This window comes from Leptonychotes weddellii, chromosome 1 (genome assembly GCF_054177405.1).
Source record: "Leptonychotes weddellii isolate Sample4059 chromosome 1, ASM5417740v2, whole genome shotgun sequence".
Taxonomy (NCBI): Eukaryota; Metazoa; Chordata; class Mammalia; order Carnivora; family Phocidae; genus Leptonychotes; species Leptonychotes weddellii.
In genome coordinates, this window is record NC_138369.1 from 79,214,603 (window position 1) to 79,237,659 (window position 23,057).

Consider the following 23,057-nt stretch of genomic DNA (forward strand, 5'->3'; position numbering starts at 1 on the left):
TTTCCTTCCTCAGGATGAAGCAATTAAGGACTTGCGGGGATAGCCCATAGCCAGGAACCTAAGGCAACTAAATCCAATAAATGACTTCTATTATGTAGAAATCATGGGTGCTCGTAGGTACTAACTGGCTGTCTTCTCTACTTTCCTTTACAGCATTTAAGTAGTTCCTTAACACAATTTTATTTTGGAGCTTCCTAATTATATTACTCCAGGCACCTATTGTCAATGAGCTTACCAGTAGGAAAAAAAAAAAAAATGGAGAGCTTTTTATGCATTCTTATATTCCACAAGCACTTATGGGGTAACTCTGATGATCTCAGCATGGTGGAGTATGCCAAAATACACGGTGCAGTCCCTGCCCTTGAGGAACCTAAGGATCACTGGTGAGGAATGATAAATATGTGGGAAATGATTACATCAAAACCATCTGAATCAGGTGACAGGTACTTAAGGGGAATGATGTCGTGGGGGGAGCTCAATAATAGTAATATATCGGTGGTTATGTTTTAACTATTTTTATATGTAAAGAAATAAAGCAGATAGAAGCTGTGCCCTGGACCGAGGAAATAGCTATTGGCAACTGGACTGAGCCAGCGAGGAGCCTGACCCAGTTGGAGTGAAAGCCACATGCAGATGAGTGGTTTTATTTCCATAGACACATCAGGCTCTAAATGATGGCTATAATGCCCCCAAATGTTTTTCCTGCCCCTGGTCTTTCTCCTAATTGGGGAAATCCATCATACTCTAGTTTGACAAACTATCCTAAGTACTCTGTGAAAAAAAATCACTCTCTCACTCAAAAACTTTCAATGGCTCTCTACTGCCAAGCAAATCCTACCACAGCTCACTGAATCCAACTCCCCTCCTGGCCTCTGTATCCTGGAAGATCAGCTAGAGTCTCAAGGGTTGGACTGAAACATAGTTGGATAAAGGAAGGTAGCAAGCAGAGTTTGAATCCCAGTTCAGCCATTGGCTAGCTAATGTAGACCCCTAAAGAACAGAATTCAGTTTCCTTGTGCCTCAAATTCATACCTTGTAGGGTTGTTGAAGAGATTACACATCAAAATACAATTAAAAGGCTTAGAACATTGCTTAGCACATAGTAAATACTCAGTGAATGCTGCCCATTAGTAGAGCAATAAAAGTGTTGGTTAAGGAAGCAAGTGAACCCCCAACATCTCCAGCTCAGCTGATGGCCCAGTGAAGGCATCGAAGTTATACTGATCTCATCTGCGGGTAGTATAAAGTGAAGAGGGATAGCAAATATTTTGGATAACGGCCTCATATCCCAAAACGATGCTAACAAGCAACTGAAATGGACAGATAAAACAAAGTATACGGAATAGATGGAAACTCAGTTCAGTTTTCAGCATGCTGATACACCAGCTCTGTGGAAGAAGAAAAAAAAAAAGCTCTGCTTTATAGCTTTTGCTGATTTCCATGGTATGAATATTCCTACCACAGCCAATGCCAAGCCACCGAAGTGGTGTCGCTGAACTCAAAACTGTGAAGAGATACTCACACTGGCTCTTGTGACCAGTATGAGCTGGTTCCAGTATACCACTGAAAACAAAAATGTCTAAACCAGAATTAAAAAAAAAAAAACTTTGAGAAGTGATGTGGCACAGTTCCCCACCCTAAAGTATTTCCACTGACTGACTGACTGAATTCAATGCGTGAGTGAAGCCAGGCAGCGAAATAAATGCCTTAAGAGCGTGTAGTCAGACAGTCATGGATTCGAATCCCACCTGCCCTGCTTGCTAGTTGCATGATCCGTGACAAGTCACTAAACCTCTTTAATTCTAGTTTCCTCATCTATGAGATGGTAATAATTATGTCTACTTCATAAATTTACTCATAGAGTTACACGAGAAATGTCCTGTGAAGAAAGAGCTTTGCAATGAGAAAAAGGTCAAGCAATGAAAAAGGGAAAATGGGCAAAATGTGTGTGTAAAGGAGCTTTATCTGCATAACACATCACCCAATATTTACTGATTTCAAACAATAGCAGCCCTCTACTTGGCTACAGTTGGCAGTCCAGGCGGAGCTCAAAAGGAATGACTCTCTTCTTCATCAGGGGGTTAGCTGGGCTCGCCCTTGTTTGCAGTCAGCTGATGATCTGTGGCCTCATGTTTGGCATTTGGCAGGACTAACGGAAGTTCCTGGGCTACAAGTCTGTCATCATCTGGCCGGCTAGCCTGGGCTCCTCCACATGGCAGTAGTTGTAGAGTTCCCAAGAGCAGCGAGAAAAAGCAAGCACCACTCTCGGGTCTTTCCAAGCCTCATGTTTTCTCATGTCATTGGCCAAAGCAAGTCACATGTCTCAGCCCACAGTCAGTATGAGGAGAACTACCCAGGGATGTGGATTCGGAGACGGAAATTATTGTGGTTACTTTTTACAGTCTGCCACAATGTAAGAAGAGGCAATTGATAAAAGAGAAAATCTGAATGGCAAATAAATGCACGAGTTGTCCAACCTCACTAGTAATGAGAAAAATGCAAATTAAAATGAGATATCATTTCATATTTATCAGGTTGATCATTTTTAAAAGTCTGATAAAACTCAGGGATGGTATGAAAATGGAGAAATGAGCAATGCCCTACACAGCTGCTGGGGAGTGGACATATCATGACACTCAGAGAACACAGCAATCAAAATGAATAGATTCAGTTTCTCAGAATCAATATTGAACACCTCCTTCTGAGTTATGGAATCATCAGACAATAAGATTTGATACATTATATATGGGCACTTTACTTTTATAGATATACATATGTAATAAAACATAAAACATGGATAGGAAAGATACACACCAATTTCACAATATTATTTATCTCTTGAGATAAAGAGATGAAGAGCAAAGAATGAAAAATAAAGGAGGCTTTGAATTTATTTGTACATTTTATTTCTCAAAAAAAGTGCAATAACTGTGACAAAACAGATATTTGTTGTATTCGAGAGATACAGGTCCATGAGCATTTATGTTTGATATATTCAAAATACTGTACCTTTGAAATATTCCATAATGAAAGCAACATTTAAAGAAAGACATCTGACAGTTCCTTTAAACAAAGGAGAAAAGGTTGGGGAACAAGAGGACTAAGTTATATAACTGATTAACTGCCTAAAAAATGTAATTTTTGTGGGAAGGGACCACCAAATGTGAGGCAACCTGATTGGGTGGAAGCAGTGGCCAGGCAGTGAAAGAATTCACCCAAGGCAGAACAAAGGAGATAGAAGTTTATCGAATATGCCGCAAGGGAGCAGCAGGCAGGACAGTAAAGGAGAGACTGTCTGCCAGGAGGCGGTGGTGAGGGCTATAGGTATAGGGTGGAGTAAGGAAGTATGGGAATTTGTGGAATTTTTCTTTTTGGTACTTGTGTCCATGTGTAAGTAACCCCTTGGTCAGCTTATGGATATTTTGAGGTGGGTCACCTAATGGGCCTGTTTGCATTCAGCCTGGGGGTGGGGGGAATCACTGTGGGCCCTTCTGGCTTGCTCAGGTTCCATTGTTCAAGTTGGTTGCCTAAGAGTAGTCTCCTGTAATTTCAGGTCACATTCACCAAAGTATGGAACGCAGAAAGAATGTGTCTACAATCTTGCTGTACTCTGCAGTGATCAGACTACACTTGAGCACACTCTGGAAAGGACACACACCGATGTGAGTGTGACCGCTTGTTCACTCAGCCACCCCACATTAGCACCTACCTGGCTGTCCCAGAGGACTTCACAGAGGACAGAAAACCAGAGGCCCAGGGTGCCTGGGTGGCTCAGTCATTAAGCGTCTGCCTTCGGCTCAGGTCATGATCCCAGGGTCCTGGGATCGAGCCCCACATTGGGCTCCCTGCTCCGTGGGAAGCCTGCTTCTCCCTCTCCCACTCCCCCTGCTTGGGTTCCTGCTCTCGCTACCTCTCTCTCTGTCAAATAAATAAATAAAATCCTTAAAAAAAGAAAGAAAAGAAAAGAAAACCAGAGGCCCTACTCTCAGAGGCTTAGCTTCCATCCCATTCAATGCACACAGCAACCATAAGAGCACAGAGGATAAGGCGGGGGCAGGGTGAGGCCAGAGAGTTGACTGCATGGTGGTTGATGAAAAACTACGCCCAAACCAAGTTGTGTAGGGAATGCTGTCAAGGCTGCCATCCACCTCCCTCTCCCACGCTGGCTTTGAATCCATAGGGAACCCTGAAGCTTTTGATGGAACAGCTCCAGGCACCTTCTTGCACAGACACACTCAGCATAGACAAGGACAAACGGGTCTGTGTGTCCAGAGTTCTCACCAGAGCCTTCGCCAAAACCCAACCTTAGCACACGCATGAGAACTTCTCCCCCAAGTGGAGCGGAGGATGAGAGCCCTCTGCTCCACCCATCAGCCCCTCAGAGGCTTTATCCCCTCAAGGCTGAACTGCAAAAAGAGTTATTTTTGCTGTACTGTCTTTTTATTTCTTTTCAACCTCTTATTTCCTATTCTGTAATTATTGCCAAGAAATATTCACAGAAAACATGCTGGATTTCTGACAGTCTGTCATGTGGGAGAGAGATGAGCTCTTCCTGTGTGCTGCCCAGAGACAGTAGTCTGACTGGGGAAGGCACAGGGAGAGGGGTTTCTGGCCACTGGAAGGGGGAGCTGTCCGACTGCTGGATCCGGAGCCATGGCCGGCTGCCTCCCCTGAGCTTCACCTAGAGGCTACACAAGGACATTGAAAAGCAAATGGTTGGCCTTACAAATTGTACAAACTGTCTTCAGTTTTTTGCGATCCCAGAATAATCATTGTAAATTATTTAAAAATTAGAGAAATGTTTAAGAAGACAGTATAGCCTCATCATTTCATCTTTTAGAGAAAAACACTAACATTTGGATATGTATCCTTTTGAATTTTTTTGATGGATATACAAACTTTTAGATATGAAAAGGGAATCGTGCTCTATGTAGATTGAATCACAATTTGCCCCCGCCCCATTAGGTTGTATCCTGGAAGACTCTCCCGTTTTGGGATGTGCAAGACTGGCTCATTCTCTTCATGAGTTGCATTATTCCTGCACTCACAAATACCCATTGAGTGCAAACACCCACCTAAGGTCAAGCACTGCTCTAGGCACTCGTGAACACAACAGTAGACAGAACAAAGGTTTTGTCCTCATGACACTTCTCTGTATCCTAGCAGAGAGAAAAAAATATACAAACAAACCAATAAAATGTAAGATGTCCAAAAGACACATGCCATGAGGAAAAACAACTCAGGTTAAGGGAACACCATACAACAAAGGACGTTGCTGGTTTAGACTGCATAGTCATGGAAGACTTTTCTGAGGGGTTCTGTATCAGTTATCTATGGCTGTGTAACACATTATTCTAAAACTTCGCGGTTTTAGCCACAATATTTATTAACTCAGGGTTTCAACAGGACAGGCGTCCAGAAGCAGCTGAGCGGCATCCTCTGCCTCCGGGTCTCTTACAGGCTGTAGTCAAGGTGTGAGCCAGGGCTTCAGTCACCTGAGGACTCAAACAGGGAAGGATCTGCTTCCAAACTCACATGGTTGTTGGCAAGAATTAGTGTCCCACAGGCCGTCCTCTAAGGCCTCAGTTCCTCACGGGCTGCTTGTTGGACTTTCTCTGAGTTCCTTGTCACAGGGGCCTCTCCGCAGGGCGGCTCACAAATTGGCAGCTGGCTTCATCACAGTGAGCAAGAGAGAAGAGCCAGAGAGGGAGAGACAGAGTCAGCAAGATGGAAATCACAGTGTTTTATAATCAATCCAGAAGGGGCATCCCTCATTTTTGTTATGTTCTATTCCTTAATAGCAAGTCAAGAGGTCCAGCGCACACTCCGAGCGAAGGGATCACACAGGGTGCAAACACCAGGAGGAGGGGTCATTGGAGCCGTATTGGATTTTGCCTACTAAGGGGTGATATTTGGACAGAGACACAAATGAAGTGAGGGAGGGAGTCATGTGAATATCTGAGGAAAGAACCTTCCAAGAAGAACAAGAACAAAAGCAAAGTTCCCGAAGATGGCATGGCCTTGATCTGCATGAGGAGCAGGGAGGAGCCCCCCTGTGGCTGGAGCAGTGGAGGGAAAGAGTGGCAGTGAGTGAGGTTGATGAGGGAAGTAGAGACGAGATCATGGCAGCCCTTGCAGGCCTGGGGAGGACTTGGGTTTTAGTTCCCAGTGATAAGCAGCAGTTTCCCTAGTTTGCATTATTTATTTACCTAACTCTTCACTGACGAAGATCAATTATAATTTGCTGTTTCTGAAAATGCCACACCCTTATATGCATGTGTACATGCGTTTGTGCTGGTATTTATATAGTATATATACTTGTAGGGATGTATGTGTGTGCATAGCTTCAGGGGATTTTTCTGGATCAAAAGGTATGTGCACTTAAAAATGTAGTTACACACATATAGCCAAATTGCACTTAAAATGGCTTTCCCCATTGTCTTTCCCATCAATATTGTGCGAAAGGAGAACCCTGGCCAACACTAAGTAGTATTAAGCTTTTGAATCTTTGTTAATCAAATGTGGAAAATGTGGCATTTCAATGTGATTTGCCTTTGCCTTTCCTCTCTAAAGAGGATGAACAGTTTTGCATCTATAAGGAGGATGAACCTTTTTGCATCTTTCTGTTTCTTCCTCTGTAGGGCCTGTTGAGGTCTAAAGATCCTCTTCTCTGATAGGCCCCCATGGAAGCTGGCCCTGTGGGACCCCAGGGAGCAACTGTAAGGAGTGCCGGAGGGCTGGGTAGTGCTCAAAGACCCTCCACAGGGCACCAGATGGAGTAATGGTTGGGAAAGTATCCACTAAACTCCAATCCAGCTCCAGCTCCTAGAACTCTCTGACCTTGGGTCAAGTACAGAGACAGAACGGGCTTCCATTTCTTGACCTAAACTGAAGTCAGAAATAACAGTTGCCCCTTCAGTAGGTTGGCATGAGAATTAAAGAGATAGTTCAAGAAAGCTACTAAGTATAGCACCAGGCACTTAGTAGGTGGTCAGTACGTGTGAACTGTTGCAATCAGCCTATGCTGCTGAGCTGGCCACGGAGTTCTTGTAAGGCAGCCATAGCACTATTCCCGGAAGCACCTCATACCGTGGCTTGCACAATGCAGCATTTGATAATTATTTGTATAATTATTTGTGTATGTGTCAAATAAAGGAATTCACACCTGAATGAATGAGTGAATGAATCGCATGTGTAGTCTTAATATGAAGGGACTTAACTGCCAACTGTTATCTCACGTACAACTGGGAATCCTTGAAGGATTTCTTGAAGATTAAATAACATAAAGCAATGTTTTAAGAAGGAATTTAAGGAATAAGTAAATTTGCAAATAAGATTTTTCTTTTTTAAAACCTGAAGTTTCCCCCAATCCCCACGAAGGCAAGAGGCCAATACACATTGGAAGCTTGTTTTCAGCTGTCTACTCATGCATGGGCTCAGTGGCCCGCCCCCCTTATCTCTAGCTCATCCTGACCCCCCCTCACCGCCCCCACCGTCGACCACTACTGGGCAGAGCCCCCTCTAAAAATGAACACACAAATGTGCTTACCTTTTTTTTTTTTTTTTTTTGCCTCTGGCACTCTTTCCAGCATGTACAGTGGTTTAAAACAGGCAGACAACCACAGCCCTCAGGCCACAATCAGCTTGTAGATATGTTTTGCTCCACAAACACAGTATTTTCTAAAAATTGAATTAAAACTCAAGACGCTTAAATTAAAAAAAAAAATACATATGTCTGGTTCCTCTTGCAAAAACTGAGATCTGACCACAGGGGCTCACACTCCCATATGGAAATGTCTGTCTGGAATCACGTAGCAGCAGTCCCCTTTATATGGGTATGTGCCTGATTCCCACGTCTCCACCATCTCCACCAGCTTGTCTCATCGTTTATGTTGCATGGATGCTGAGCTGCATGAGCTTTCAACACTGTGTCAAAACCATCATCCCAAGTAATATTGGTCTTGTCCTTCACTAATGAGTATTTAAGCCCCACAGAGCCCCTCAAAGGCACAGAGCAACAATTCCTTAATCCCTGATATGGTTTTTGAGAAAGAGGCCCTTATTCTCAAATACATCTGGGCATTGTCTACAATTCTAACCTCTGGATACTGAGTTCTTGTTTGACCACGACTTTTTATAAGAAGCACCTCCACAAACATGCTATGGAAGACATTTTGGGGAACACCGCCTGGGAAGGGTCAGAGACCTTCCAGACCTAGAGAAAACCCTGTATTCATAGAAGGAATCTCTGCAGAATAGGAGCAGCACTGCCCACTCCCAGTCCCTATCCAGAGAGATGACATGTTGCTGAAACAAGCCATCCACCGGATAGGTCAACAGCAGATGGAACTTGGGAAGAGGAAGACCCATTGCCCGCAGTCTGGATCCTGGAAAAACGCTCTGAGATGGAGATGTGTGTGCAAGAGGTTTGTCAGAGTGTGCAGTAGGTAACAGAGAGGCCTTGGGTGATCCTGCAGGGGGCTCAGGAGCTGCAGACTCCTTCAGAGTTGTCCTTCATATTGAGACAAGGAGGCCAGGCATTTTGTTACTTTCTGTATCAGTCATGGAAGGAGAGAGAATAACCTTGAGGCGGGGCAGCTCTCTCCAGCCAAAGTCAATTCTCAGAGAAGGATGTACCTGTGAGCCACCAGCTGCCCACACTCACAGCATGAGCAGATACATGGCAGTCCTGAAAGGGGGATCTTACTGGAACTCACAGACCCACTGCACCTACCTTTCTTCTTGAGGGTTAAATGGCACCACCTTCCTTCCCACCAGTGTTAGCAGTGACCACCACAGGAGAATCAGAGGGCAGGACTTGGAGGCAGAGCTCTATCATCTTGCTTCCAACTTTTGGCACTGGTAAATAAGGTGATTTTCTGAAACACAGTTCTATTTACATTTACTACAATACTCAAAATCCTCAATGGCTCCCCATTTCCTTCTGAAGAAGTACAGAATCCTTAACCTGGAATTCTACCCTCCACCAACTATCCCAGGCTACCTTTCCAGTTTCTCCCCAACTATTCTCCTGCAAAGCCCCACGCAGTCTCCACAGTTCACCTCCTTCATGTCTTTGCCCTTGGTTATTCCCTCTGCCCGGAAAAACCTTATCTCCTATGTCCATATATCTAAATCTTATCCAACTTTTTTTAGTCTGGTTCGAATGCTTCCCCAGTTCCATCTAACTGGAAGCAATTTCTGTCTGATCTTATAATAACATTTTTATCATCAATTATATACAGTTTATCTCATATACTAAACCATATACTCCTCAAGGGCAAGATTTTGGTTTCATTAGTGCCTTGTGCATAGTAAATATTTACTGAATGTTGGTTGGATGGATGGATGGATGGATGGACAGATGGATGGATGGGTGAAACAGGAGTGTAGATGGGAGAATGACAAGAACTGTATAGATGTCTTGCTGTTGAAGTGATGCGGAGTCTTGTCTTCACTCTCTTCCTGGGGTCTCTGCATCCTACTTAGTTTGTCAACAAGAGGCAGACTGGTCCAAAAAGAACCAAAGATGTATTTTCTGTACCAAAATATGAAAATTACCTCCTCAGTACTGAAGGCATAGAGGAATCACTGATTCCCCTTTTTAAACGTAGTACGACATTTTCTCATAAAAAGGGAATACAGGTTTCCCGTGCTATCCTAAAGTAGAGCACTCCTATGAAACCTCTAGTAAACCAAAATGGCATACATAGAGTGAAGAAGTCATTACCATTAATTTATATGGAAAAATTGTTGAGCATTTCCAGACCCAAAAAATAACCTTTCTTAGGTTTTCCTGATACTTAAGACACATCTTGTTCACAGTTGCACAAAATAAATGGAGCTAAAGCACAGATGCTCACAGACACAGTTCAAAGCTGTGGCGGCTCGATGCTGAGGCACTGATATAGTCCCCAACATCTACCTTCGGCTCAGGTCATGATCCCAGTGTCCTGGGATCGAGCCCCGTGTTGGGCTCCCTGCTTAGAGGGGAGCCTGCTTCTCCCTCTCTCTCTGCCCCTCCTCCCTGCTTGTGCTCTCTCTCTTAAATAAATAAAATAGTAAAAAAAAAAAAAACGAAGTGGAATAACCTGGACTTTTGAAAAGTGGGGGGATCCCTGTAGCACATAAATCCCACTCGAGTGTCCCACAAAACTGCCCCCGAGCCAACTGTTGCATTTCAGGTAGCACCACTCAGAAGATCTCTTGAACCTCGGATAGCTGTTAACAAAACAATATGCTGATCAGTTCCCAATAATTCCCAGGGAATTATTCTTAATGCCTAATCGAAATTATTTCTACAAAGTGTAATCCCTGTCTCCTTTCTCCCATTCTCATCTCTTTAATAGCCTTTGGAAGAAGGGCAAGTCCTGATTTTTAAAGGAGTAAGATTGTCCCTATTAAACACTTGGAGAATAGACTGTGCAATAGAGGGAATGTGAACTCCAAGATGGGGAGCATATTCATTTCCTGGGACCAACTTAGACTCACTAAAACTAAGGCCACATGAGATACGCTTGTTGTTGGGATGACCACAAGGAAGAATCAAAGGGATGCAGTAGATACAGTGCCTATCGATTTTAACGATGTCTTTGATGGAGTTTCCTATAATATCATTGTGAACAAATTACAGAGATATGGACCTCATGATAATACCATTCAGTGGATTTATAACTGGTTGAATAAATTCGGAGATGATGATTAACGTGTGATGTGATCCTACAGTATACTCTGAATGATTTGATGAAGAATTTTGACCTCTGTCTTAGTCAATCCAAAACTTTTATCAACTATTATTAAATTTTTGGCCTCTAGAGCCAATCTATCCCATCTACACAGCTTAAGGCTGAGAGGAAAAGCTGAGGAAGGGAATCACAGAAGCCAAAAGCAGTCTGGAGAGATGGACATACCAGTTCAAACCTGACAAGATAAGGGGCACTGGATGGCTCAGTCGGTTAAGCTTCTGACTCTTGATTTTGGTTCAGGTCATGATCTCAGGGTTGCGAAGTCGGGATCCACAATGGGTGTGGAGCCTACTTAAGATTCTCTGTCTCTGCCCCTCCCCGCTCCCTTCCCTACCCCTACACTATCCCGTTTGCAAGGGCATGAACAAGCTCTCTCTCTATCTCTCTCTCTCTCAAAAAAAGAAAAATTTCATGGATATTTTTAAAACCTTGGGGTTCTATTCAAGGGTTCAAGTGCACAAGTAGAGGATGAGGAGACATACCTTGGAATAGCTCATAAGAACAAGGCCTTGGGTCTGAGTTTGCATGTAGGCTCAGATTCACACAGTAGTGCGGGGGCTCTGGCCAAGGAAACTGCTAGGAACGTAGAGTGCAGTTTTGGTGGGAACTGGCTCTGGTCTGCTTCTCCCAGTGGTCCTGAAGATCTGTGCTTAAGAGGGTCCCTGACCAATTGGAAAAGTGCCACAGGGAGGTGAAGAACAGGGGAAAGATGTTGGACACAATGTTAATTAAATCACAAATGAAGGGCACCTGGGTGGCTCAGTTGGTTAAGCGACTGCCTTCGGCTCAGGTCATGATCCTGGAGTCCCTGGATCAAGTCCCGCATCGGGCTCCCTGCTCGGCAGGGAGTCTGCTTCTCCCTCTGACCCTCCCCCCTCTCATGTGCTCTCTCTCATTCTCTCTCTCTCAAATAATAAATAAATAAAGTCTTTAAAAATAAATAAATAAATAAATAAATCACAAATGAAGGTGCTGGAACTGTTTAGCCTGATTATCTTTGTCTTTAAACATCTGAAAGACTCTCACTTGGGATAGTGGGTATTCTCATTATTCGAATCCTGGAGGCAGTGCTGGAGCTAGTGGGTAAAAGCTAAAAGGAAGCAGATTTTTGTCCAACTTTAGGAGGAGGACCCTAAGAATTGCTATTTTCCAGCTAAGGCTGGAGGAGGCACAGAACCAAGTCTGAAACAGGCCCACAATCAAGAGAAGCTGTAATGTGGGTGGGCTGGCAGGACATGAGTGCTCTGAGCTGACACAATGAGAACATAGGCAGTTAGCCTGGGAGTAGGCCATCAGCAAGGTGGCAGTGGGTTGACCAGCTCTCTCCTGCATCAAGAGCTCTTTACAGTTAGTCCACCCTTCCTTGCACCTTCTGGCCCCTGACTGGTGCCCTAGTGTTAATAAATCCTTCAAGTCAAGCTTAAAGGTTCAGGCTGAATGGTTTTGGTATCTTCAGTTTGTCTCAGGGGTCTTCTTCCTCTTCCTCTTCCCCCACCTTCTTCTTCTCCTTCTCCTTCTTCTTCTTCTTGTGCCCATCTTGGTTTTTTATCATTTTTTTTCTTAACCAAAGTTTTTGGCTTCTCTCTGGCCCTCTCCAGTCCCTCCCCAGTCCTGCATGTCCCTTTCAGCTAGGAGGCTCCCCACTGAGCACAGTATTTTACTGATGGCTAGAAAATTAGGGATGCTAATGATGGTGGGATGGGTGGCCAAGAGGGTTCATCAAATCTCCTCCCTGAAGCTATCTCCAAACAAGAGTCTCCTTTGTAAGGATTTATCAGAAGGGGGCAACTAAGTGAACCAGATGACATCTGAGAGGGGAGGGGAATCCCCACTCTGTGAATGTCATTGTCTTGGGGCTTTTGATACACATTATCACATGCAATCCTCACAATACTCCCCTGGTTAGGTCAATTTGTCCCTTGGAAATGGAAGGAAACTGAGGCTCACGGGGTTAAGTACCCCGCTCAAGGCGACATGGCTGGCAAGTTGCAGAGTCAGGATTTAAATTCAGGTCTGCACAGCTACAGCCCGTTCCCTCCCCGCTACAGGTCTTTTCTGATTTGAGAAATCAGAATCCAGCAGGCTTCATCCTACATCCATTTTGAAATTAGTTGTAGAATTTCATTCTTCCAAGAGGTCTGCTTTGCAGTAACACTCAGGGAAAAATGTCACTCCACGGGGCATCGATTAGCAATATTAAAATGTCTTTAGAAAAGACAGAAAGGAGCAATGCAGGGCACTGGCCCTGAAATTAAATTCAGGATGCTAACGCTACTATTACAGATCCAGGGCTGGAAGAGAATGGAGGCTGATTGGTACAGGTTCCTACAAAACCATCCCCACTCCCTGTTTTCCAGTGTATCTGAGCAGCTTCCTCCCAGCTGAGGCACTTGTCTCTGCAGTGATACACCAAAGAGTTTTTTTCTTCACTTTTGCCCAAATTCTGACATTTATAAGAGTCATAGATATACCACAATACAGGCTTCCATTTGGTATTATCAATTTTCCCTAAAGAAATGCTGCATTAAATTATAATAGTAACCACTACAGCATAATGTTGGCTGAGAGTAAGGGCTCTGGAGCCCGGGCTACTCCATCACCCACCAACCCAGGTTCCATCACCACTCCCTAACCACTAACTTCCGTGGGCCTCAGCTTCCTTCTTTGGAGTGTCTTGAGAATTGGATTAGTTAATACATGTAATATAGACTAAGTGATATATTGTGGTTTGGTTTGGTTTTTTAAGGAGAAGGGAAAACATGGTCTATGGGCAGCATGCTCCCAACCCAAATGTGGGAATAACAGCCAACACTCTCAAAGGATGGCTCTGAACTCAGACTCTACATCCCCTCCATCATTCAGAACATCTCTACAACTTGCCACACCCGAGTCACCCACAATTACTGAAATTCTCAACCAATGAGAGCTGAGTTGGGTGATAAAGTGTGAGAAGAAGAACCCAGCAATTCATTTTCTGGACATTGTCATTTCTTAGTTTAACAAAGTCAGTATTGACATTAGCTGACTGTGTTCACTTCTATTTAGCAGTTCCATTTAGGGGGACCCCTTGATTGGGGTAGCCTGAGAAAGGAACAGAGAATTTTTCCAACAAACTAGAGGTATCCTACATTTCATTCATTAACTGATTGACTCATTTATTTGAAGAATAATTTCCTGAGAAAACTTTCATGCTCAGCACTCAGCTGGGTTCTAGAGATTCAGTGGCAAGACAAGAAGACATGCTCCTTGCCCTATGGTGCCTCTAGATACATGACAAACAAGTAAACAAGTACATCATAAAGAATGTCAGGAGGGAAATAGGAAGGGCTTATGACAGAGAATAACAGGGGGAGGGCTGATACTTAGACAAAGTGTTCAGAGAAAGCCTCTCTGAGGAGAAAATGGATAAGGTAAGACCTAAAAAATTAGAAGAAGACCGGTATGGCTGGACTATAGCAGACATGGAGGGAAGTGAGGGCAGCTAAAGTTGGAGACATAAGCAAGGGACAAGCCAATTAAAGTCTTATAGGCCCAGGTAAGGAGTTTGAATTTTATTTTAGGGGTGAATGGAAACCATCTGATAGCTAATATATATTCTATAGATTGTCTGCCTGCTATGTGAGGAAGGGCTTATAGCAGGGCAGGAGTAGAAGCAGAGAGACCAGTGAGGGCCACCACAGTTGTCTTGGGAGTAAAGATGGTGGCTCAGACTGGGGCAAAGGCATTGGTGTGGAGAAAATTACCTGCAGTGTAGCAGTTAGTTTGAGAATAATTGGGGTGGGTAGTCAATACAACATGTGAAGAATTTAACATTCTTTTGTTCATCAAGACAATCAAACTGTTTATTGCCACAGACCAGGACAGTGAAAAAATATTAAATATACCAGCTAACATTTATGTGTTAGATGCTTTACAGATACTGTCTCATGAATGCTTATAACAGCCCCTTAAGGTAGACATTATTATTATCCCCATATTATAAATGAGCAAAATGAGTCATAATCAGATTAAGCAACTTGCTCAAGGATAATATTGTTAGTGAGTTAGTGGAGCTGGGTTTCAAACCCAAGGCTGTCTGGTTCCGAAACTCAAGGCATAAGGCACTGACAGACTGCTCTAGGGAGATTTTCTATTCTGTACATGTTTGGCATGCTACATAAAATGTCTCCACACTCCCTGTGCATGATCTAGCTCCTTACACTCTGGCCAGTAAAACCCGGGAACATTTATTGAGCCTCTATTATATGCCAGACTTTTACATTTATTGTACCCACTTTGCAGACTGGAAAACTAAAGCACAAGGAGATTATGTAATTTACCCAAAGTCACAAATGTAGTCATCTTTAAACCCAGGCTACCTGATGCGTTTGGCCACTGCCTCTTCCCAAGGAGTTTGTTCCTGGAGAGAGGATCTGAACCTACATGGAAGGCCACCTGAATGGTAGGAGGGTCCCAAGGGCTGCTGCTTCACCAAACCAGGCCCTACCTCGGGGTCAAGTGATGGCAAACACATTGAGATTGGCAGGTTATTCCAGCCACAGGTAACGTCAGTAGGCCACAAGCCCATGGAGGACCAAGCCAAGCACAGAGATGTGCACAAGACTAATATCCTGAGTAAATCCTGTTTCCTTCGGGTTCTCCTTTGTCACCTCTTTGGAGAGGCTGTCCCTGATGACCCTAGCTAAAGCGGCACCCCCTCCCTTGTGCCACCTGCTATCCCATCAGTCTTTAGCATTTGTAACTCTTGGTTAGTATCATTTATCATTTATATGTTTGTATCCCCTTTGCTTAGAATATGGGGCACATAGTAGGCATTCAATAAATATTTGATGAATGAATGATTGAATAAATTAGTTAGTTAATTATACTTTAGTTTGCATTTGCACCTGAGGAAAACTATAAGCTTTTGGCAAATACACAGGTTTCTCTTGAGCTTAAGCATCTGGACAATAGAAGGGCTAAGAGGCAAACTGACAAGATGGCATGGGAAAACAACAATAGGATTAAGGCAAGTGGGCCAGACCTAGCCACTTTTTAAAAGTCCCTGTGTTGGCATGGTGGCCTTCTTCTAGTCCCATGGGAGGTGCCACGATGCACTGCAGAGCAATTAAGTAAGCAACCAGAAGCTTGAGCTAGAAGTTCCCACTTAGTCAGAAGCTGCAAGGGAAAGGAAAGGGGCAGTGGTGGGAGGACTCCCTGGAAGAGGGCAATAGGGAGGAAGTGCAGTCCAGGGAGCACCCAGGGTGGGGCGGGGTGGGGGAGGGCCCATGGTCCTCACCTCCTGGTTCATTATTCCCATCAGCAGTAGTGGGGGCTCCCAAAGGCCCAAGCTCTCCTCCGCCTTCCGGTGTGGGCAGCAGCAGGAGGAACGTCATGTGTGCCTAGTTCCTTTCGGAAATCTGTGCCCCACTGAGAATCATTCCATTTCGATTTGAAATTCAAAAAAATAATAATAAAAGTTAAACACAACAGAGGTTCTCTGATGCAGATGAGAGTCATCCATTGCTCATTTTTGTCTTCCTAGAAAGAACAAAAACCAAACATGATCTTTCCCTGTTTTGGGGAACATTTTTGTAGGCTGGCTTTGCTCGCTCTCTTTTGAATACCTTGAGCAGAATACCCCTCATGTTGTTAATGACTTCAAAGATACCGGGTCCACTGTGCGGCAAGTGATAAAAATGTACACAGCATGTGTTGGATAAATTAATAAACTCTCCAGAGCCTCCAAGTCCTCGGGCCCAGCAGCACCGTAATGAAATGTTATTCTGAAGTGGAGGAGGTAGGAAGGAGAAAAAGGGGAGCAGTATTTAATATATGCAAATTATCTAGTATGCAAATTGCCACTAAGTTAAAAATAACGGACTGCGAAAGGAGCCCATTTTTTAAGCAGCTTGTTTATTCATTAGCCTAATTCCCATTATCAATCCTTCTGTTTTCTTCTTTATTAAGTACTCACATTTGGGGAAGTTTGCTTCCTACGAATTGTTTTGCTCCAAAACCCATAACAATGGTTAGAACAATCACCATACATTAGCTTTTCTCCATCTCATTCTTGATTTTGCCCCTATCCTGAAATTCTCTTTCTTTCTTGCTGTCCCTTTCCTTTTGCCTTTCCTCCCTTAACTCCTGTCATCCTCACTGGCCTTGTTTCTCTGGCACCTTCTGTCTCTCCGATGCATGAGGCTCCAGGCAAGCAGGCAGTGTGGGGCAGGGGCACAGGAAGCCTCCTGTCTCAAAAAGGCTGACACCAGGGACCCCTTCTCCCAACCACTGGCCCCACGGGCTGGAATCGCAGATACAAAAGGCACCAGAAGCTGGCTCCCCATTACCTTGGGGCGTGGACGACCATCTGCCCCAGGCAGTAGCATCAGACCAGCCAGAACAATGCACATCCCGATTCGGGTCTGTATATGGCCTCCACTGCCTCAAGACAGACCTTACACAATGTTAAGACAAATTGGCAGCCAAAATCCTCCTCTTTTGTCTCAAGAAGCCTCCACCTTGTTATGTGCAAGCTCTGGTGCCCCCTAGAGGCTGAGAGCGGTACAGCGCGCTGGGCTGGTCGTAGGGAAGGCAGAGCAGGAGGAAGGCGCAGGGAGGGTTCTCCCACACAAAGCCCCTGGCCGAGGGGTCTGGAGGGCATATCCAGAAAGCGTGGGCACCCATGAGCAGCTGGGGCGGGGGCCGAAGGTAGAGGCTTTGCTGATGGTGCGCATGAGCTTGCGGGGCTGTTTTTTTGTGTTCACTGTTGTCATTTTTCACGCGGTTTTAATCACATAGTTATTACAAAGCATCAAGATCATTTTTACCATGCGCTTCCCTGTACAGGGTGCTTGGCTGTGGCTGGCAGAGCTGTTTGTGCAGACGTGCCCCGTGGAGTGTGCAGTCTGAGACACACAAGCACGCACCCTGAGGCTCAGAGTCTCTCTGTGCCCTGGAGAAGCTGTGGTTGAGGCCCAGGGTACAGAATCTCAAGGCCGGCCCTGCCGGGAGCCTTTACTCCATGTCAGGCTGTGCTGCCAATGTGAACACATATTCCCGGAGCAAAAAACACTAATTCCCACTCTTTCCGGAGCCCCCACTTGCTAGTGCTTAGAATTCTCCTGGGAGACCCAGAGCAGGAACATTTTTCAGATCTCAGCTCGGGGCCAGAGTTTTGTCATCCCCTTGCTGAAGCACCTATTACTCTAGGGCAGTGATGTCAAATGTGAAAGGTCACACCCAGGTGGCCACTTGGCATCATCCAGAGACCAGGGACAGCTGGAGAATGAATTTGCATCAGCTCCTGAACCTCCAGCCCGCACTGCAATCTCCCATTGCTCTTAAGGACTACAAATGGTGTCAAAAGGCTAAAGACCTCAAAGAGGCAGGCAACATCAGAAACAGTCACTGACACTGAGCTTGAGATGGAGCCAGAAAAATAAATCATTATCATTTAAGCCCTGCACATTTTTATACATACTGTCTTTGCAATATTTCCATAGAATGAGCAAATAAATCACCCCGCTCTTGACATTTTTAATAACTTTAAGAATGTGGTTAGGGTAATACTTAACTTTATTGACATATTGTATGGTTCATCCATCTCATCAAACCTCAATGAAACTTCAATGAATATTAACCGAGGACCCATAATGTACTAGGCACTGCCTGGAGAATCCCCCAAGCAGTCCCTGTCCCCCTCCAGGAGCTCTAACTCATCGGCTTGACTCCTGTCTGTGGGAATCAATAGCCCACGGGGCAAGACTAGATGGAATCTCGTTCAGATTCTAGCTGGAGGATCCAGCTCCCTGGGTTTGGACGCTGGATGCTTGAGAGTGTTCTCAGGGTCAGGAGCCTCCCTGGTTCTTTAGAGACAGACCTGATGAATGGAAAGAAGAGAGGACAGAATGCCACTGAGTAGCCAAACCCCAAAGACAGTAGATGCAGCCCCAATACTTCATTCTGGGACATGATCCTGCCTGGTCCCTGATTTCCTGGAACACGACTCAGAGGCCCAGAGTAGGACCTTAAACTCACCAGTCACACAGCTCTTTCATAGCAGAGCTAGAAGTAAAAACCAAGTGTCTTAATTTTTAAGCCAACACCGTTTTCTGTGGTAAATGATAACGGTGGCATATTTTACAAAGGGGTAGGGGAGTTTTAAAAAAGGAGGTCAAATAATTCAAGGAATAATAATGATAATATTTGACCCATTTCTCAAACACTACCTCTAGGAGACACTCTTTAGCACCCTGGATTCTCAAACGCACAAGTTTTTTCTCTTACCCCAGGACTTTTTTGAGATGTTGCCTTCACAAAAATACTGTGACCTTCAACGCTCTTCTTTTAGCCGTTCTCATTCATTCTTCAGATCTCAATTTGGACATCACTCCAAGAAGCTTTTCCTGATCCCTCAAATCTGCTATCTGTTTGCAAGGCTCGCAGCCCCCATCCCACATTCTCCATCACAGCCCCTGTCCCAGCCCCCTGTAATTGTGTTTTACTTGAATGCCTTCTCCAATCTTCTATGAACCTCTGGAGGTCAGGGACTATATCTTTCTCGCTCCCTCAAAATTGTCTCCATAGACCCTAAAGTTAATAACTCTAAGAATGCGATTAAGGTAATACTCAACTTTATTGATATAGTGTATGGTTCATCCATCTCATCAAAACTCAATTAAATCTCAGTGACCATTAAACCAGGGCCCGAAATGTCCCAGGCAGTGGTGCCTGGCATAGAGTAGATGCTCAATAAATATTTTAGAATGTATAAATGAAGAGTGGACCATACGCCTCATCAGGGGAAAAAATGTCATTAGCCATTCCTGTCACAGAGGGATCCAATTTCTCCCTCCTCCTGAACACATCCTTGGCTGCTAATCTGAGCATTCCAGAGTGAGACTTAAACTGCCTGAGAAAACATATTATAGGCTATGTAAAGATAAGAGAAAGGTACACACATTTAAATATGGCCCTTCTTATTTATGGGTGCAAACTTTACACTCGGAAGACATATCTTCTTTATAGCAAAAACCAAGGAAACAAATATTGGACAGAGAAAGAATTTTGCAGCAAACATAGCGGAAATGCTTTAATATCTCTGCTACATAAAGAATTCATACAAATTGATTTTTTAAAATTCAAGACCTCAGTAGATAAGTAGACAAAGAACATGAACAGAAAATGCATATAAGGGGAGGCTTAACTGGTAAGTAAAAGTACAGAAACATAGCCAACCTTGTCAATTAAGACAGTTGGGAGGTATAGGACCCAAGTGCAGGATGAGAAAAGGTCAGTCGCCCCCCTGGCCCAACCTCCCTCCCTCACCGCAGGACTTAACTTGCTGTGTCTGCTGTGGTTCGATGTGCCAGGCGAGGCGGGTTTGAGTAAGAGCCCTCAGGTCCCTAGGAGGCTAGGAGAGATGCAGGGGGCAACACAGTGAGCAAGGCCAAGAGGTGAATGCTGAGCTGGCAGCCAATGGGGCGGAGGGAGGCCATGCAACAGCAAGAAAAGGGGTAGAATGGCTCACAGGCAGCTTCGCTCATTAGAGGATGCAGTGCCAAAGGTGGCTAGCACAGTGCCTAACACATGGTAAACGCTAGAAAACTGTGAAGCTGGAAATACAGGCTTGCAAACGGAGAAGAAAGAATCAAAAGGGAAATAAATAAATGTTTGGAAACAAGGTGATCTATTTAAATAGGACACAATCCCAGGGGCTTTATGATTTGCTGTCAGCTTCTGGTTTGGCTTCTTCCGCAACCAGCTGCCATGCAGGGTTCCCTCAGGTGCACCCACCAGAAGGGAAAGGAGACCCATTAATGCTTCATGCCGGCATGGCTCACAGGTGCCTGGGAAGTTCAGAAATGTTTCTGAAAAACAAAACAATAACGAAAATATGATTTAACCTATTAAACTTTCAGAAGCTAAAAATAAAAATACATTATGCAGTATACCTTAAACTTATACAGTGATGTGTGTCAATTCTATCTCACTAAAACTGGAAAAAAATAAAAATAATATCCAGTGTCAAGCTTGGTACAGTAGAAATATAAGTATGGCATTTTTGGAAAGCAGTCCAGCAGTATTTATCAAGCACCATGTATCAATTAGTCATCGTGGCAATAACGTTGTGTAACAAATGACCTCAAAAATCTCAGAAATGAAGGTCCCCAGGGGTCCAAGGTGGCAAGTGTATTATAGCCTAAAGCATCCCATGACTGTCAAGAGGGAGCACTGAGCTCCAAAAACAGTTCCTCATCTTGTTGATTGTTGAACCCTGCCTGCTTGCAAAAATCACCGAGGTCCTAAGGTCCAATAATTCATTTTGTGGAGGGTCACATATGGGACTGTCGACCCAGGCAAAGAAGATAATGCAGTGGAGTGGGATCTAGAGCAAGCAAGAAGGGGAGGCAATCCACTTGATGGGCTCCTTTCCCTAGCTCAAAAGTCATTGCAGAGACTTCAACTGACTTCTCGAAATTGTACATTAAAACCTTGTTGAAAGAAAGCTTATGGGGTGATAAAAATGTCCAACATCTTGAACAGAGTCAAACAGTTTTGTACATCCATCAATTTAAATGATCACTTAAAATGTGTGCATTTTATAGTATGTGACTTATTCCCCAACGAAGTTGATTTAAAAATAAAACCTGTTGAGAATCATCTTACTATAATATTTAAATTTGTATAGAAAACTGATTTCATCTGGAAACAGACTGATAAAATTAAGCTGAATAAAAAACTATTTATAGTTCTTTCACTTCTGGCCAAGATGGGATAACAGGGGCTGGGTTTCACCTCCTGTCTGAAATAAATGATATATATATTTTTTTAATAAATGATATTTTTAAAGACAAAAAAAATGAAAGAAGAGTTTTCAAGACATTGGATGTCAGACACTGATGCCTGAGGAATGGGAAGCAAATGTTACGATTGTCCCAGCTTATTGCCTTAAAAAGGTTTCCAGACCATGGAGAAAGAAGGGGGAAACCAGGCAGAGCCCAGTGAACTTCTTGAGTTTAGAGCTTCCAGAGCTAAGAGCCTGGGGACCTCAATGACATTTATAGAATACTCTCCATTCAAAGACAGCAGAATACACATTCTTTTCAAGTGTACATGAAACATACATAAAACAATTCTCAAATTATGTCTGGTGCATAAGATAGTCTCAAATTTAAATGAATTGAATTTATACAGTGTATATTTTCTGGCCAAAATGGAATTAAATTATAAATCAACAGCAGAACTCTAAAAATTTATCAAATATTTAAAAAATAAAAAACATACTTCCAAATAACCCATGGGTCAAAGAAGAAATCAAAAGGGTGATTAGAAAGTATTTGGAAATGGAGGGGTGCCTGGGTTGCTCAGTTAGTTAAGCGACTGCCTTCAGCTCAGGTCATGATCCTGGAGTTCTGGGATTGAGTCCCGCATCGGACTCCCTGCTTGGCAGGGAGTCTGCTTCTCCCTCTGACCCTCCCCCCTTCTCATGCTTTCTCTCTCTCTCTCTCTCATTCTCTCTCTCAAATAAATAAAATCTTAAAAAAAAAAAAAAAGAAAGTATTTGGAACTGGAAACATGTGAAAACACAGCATAGCAAAATTTGTGGGATGCTGCTAAAGTTGTACATAGGGGGAAATTTATAGTACCAAATGCCTATATTAGAAAAAAAGAAATGTCTCAACTCTGTGACCTCAACCTCCACCCTAGGAAGCTACAAAAATATAAAGACATAAAACCCAATGTAAGCAGAAGAACAGAAATAATAATGATCAGAGTAAATATCAATGGAAAAAGAAACCAAACTCAACATAGAAAAAAATCAATGAAACTGAAAGCTGGTTTTTTGAGACCTATAAACCTCTAGCCAGAGTAATCAATAGAGAGAGAGGGAGAAGATACAAATCAGCAATAACAGGAATGAGAGAGTTAAAAATCAGTATGCATTCTAGAGATATTAAAAAGATCATAGGGAATATTATGAACACCTTTATAACAATAAATTTGACAAGTGAAATAAAGTGGACAAATTCCTTGCATGACAGAAATTGCCAAAATTCACTCACGAAAAAATAACCTGAATAGTCCCATGTATTATTAAAGTATTTAATTTGTAGTTAAAAACTTTCCTTTGGGCGCCTGGGTGGCTCAGTTGGTTAAGCGACTGCCTTCAGCTCAGGTCATGATCCTGGAGTCCCTGGATCGAGTCCCGCATCGGGCTCCCTGCTCGGCAGGGAGTCTGCTTCTCCCTCTCCCACTCCCCATTTGTGTTCCCTCTCTCGCTGTGTCTTTCTCTGTCAAATAAATAAATAAAATCTTTAAAAAAAAAAA

General features: G+C 43.7%; 1 protein-coding gene across 1 annotated transcript in view; it reads right to left on the reverse strand.

The window, feature by feature from the left end:
- Positions 1-19,440: 19,440 nt before the first annotated feature.
- LOC115943091 (uncharacterized) overlaps positions 19,441-23,057 on the reverse strand; it is a 156,768-nt gene continuing 153,151 nt past the window's right edge. Inside the window, exon 4 of the mRNA XM_081803703.1 lies at positions 19,441-20,596. Within this exon, the coding sequence (XP_081659829.1) occupies positions 20,253-20,596 (344 nt within the window). The 3' untranslated portion in view covers positions 19,441-20,252. The remainder of the gene's footprint in view (positions 20,597-23,057) is intronic.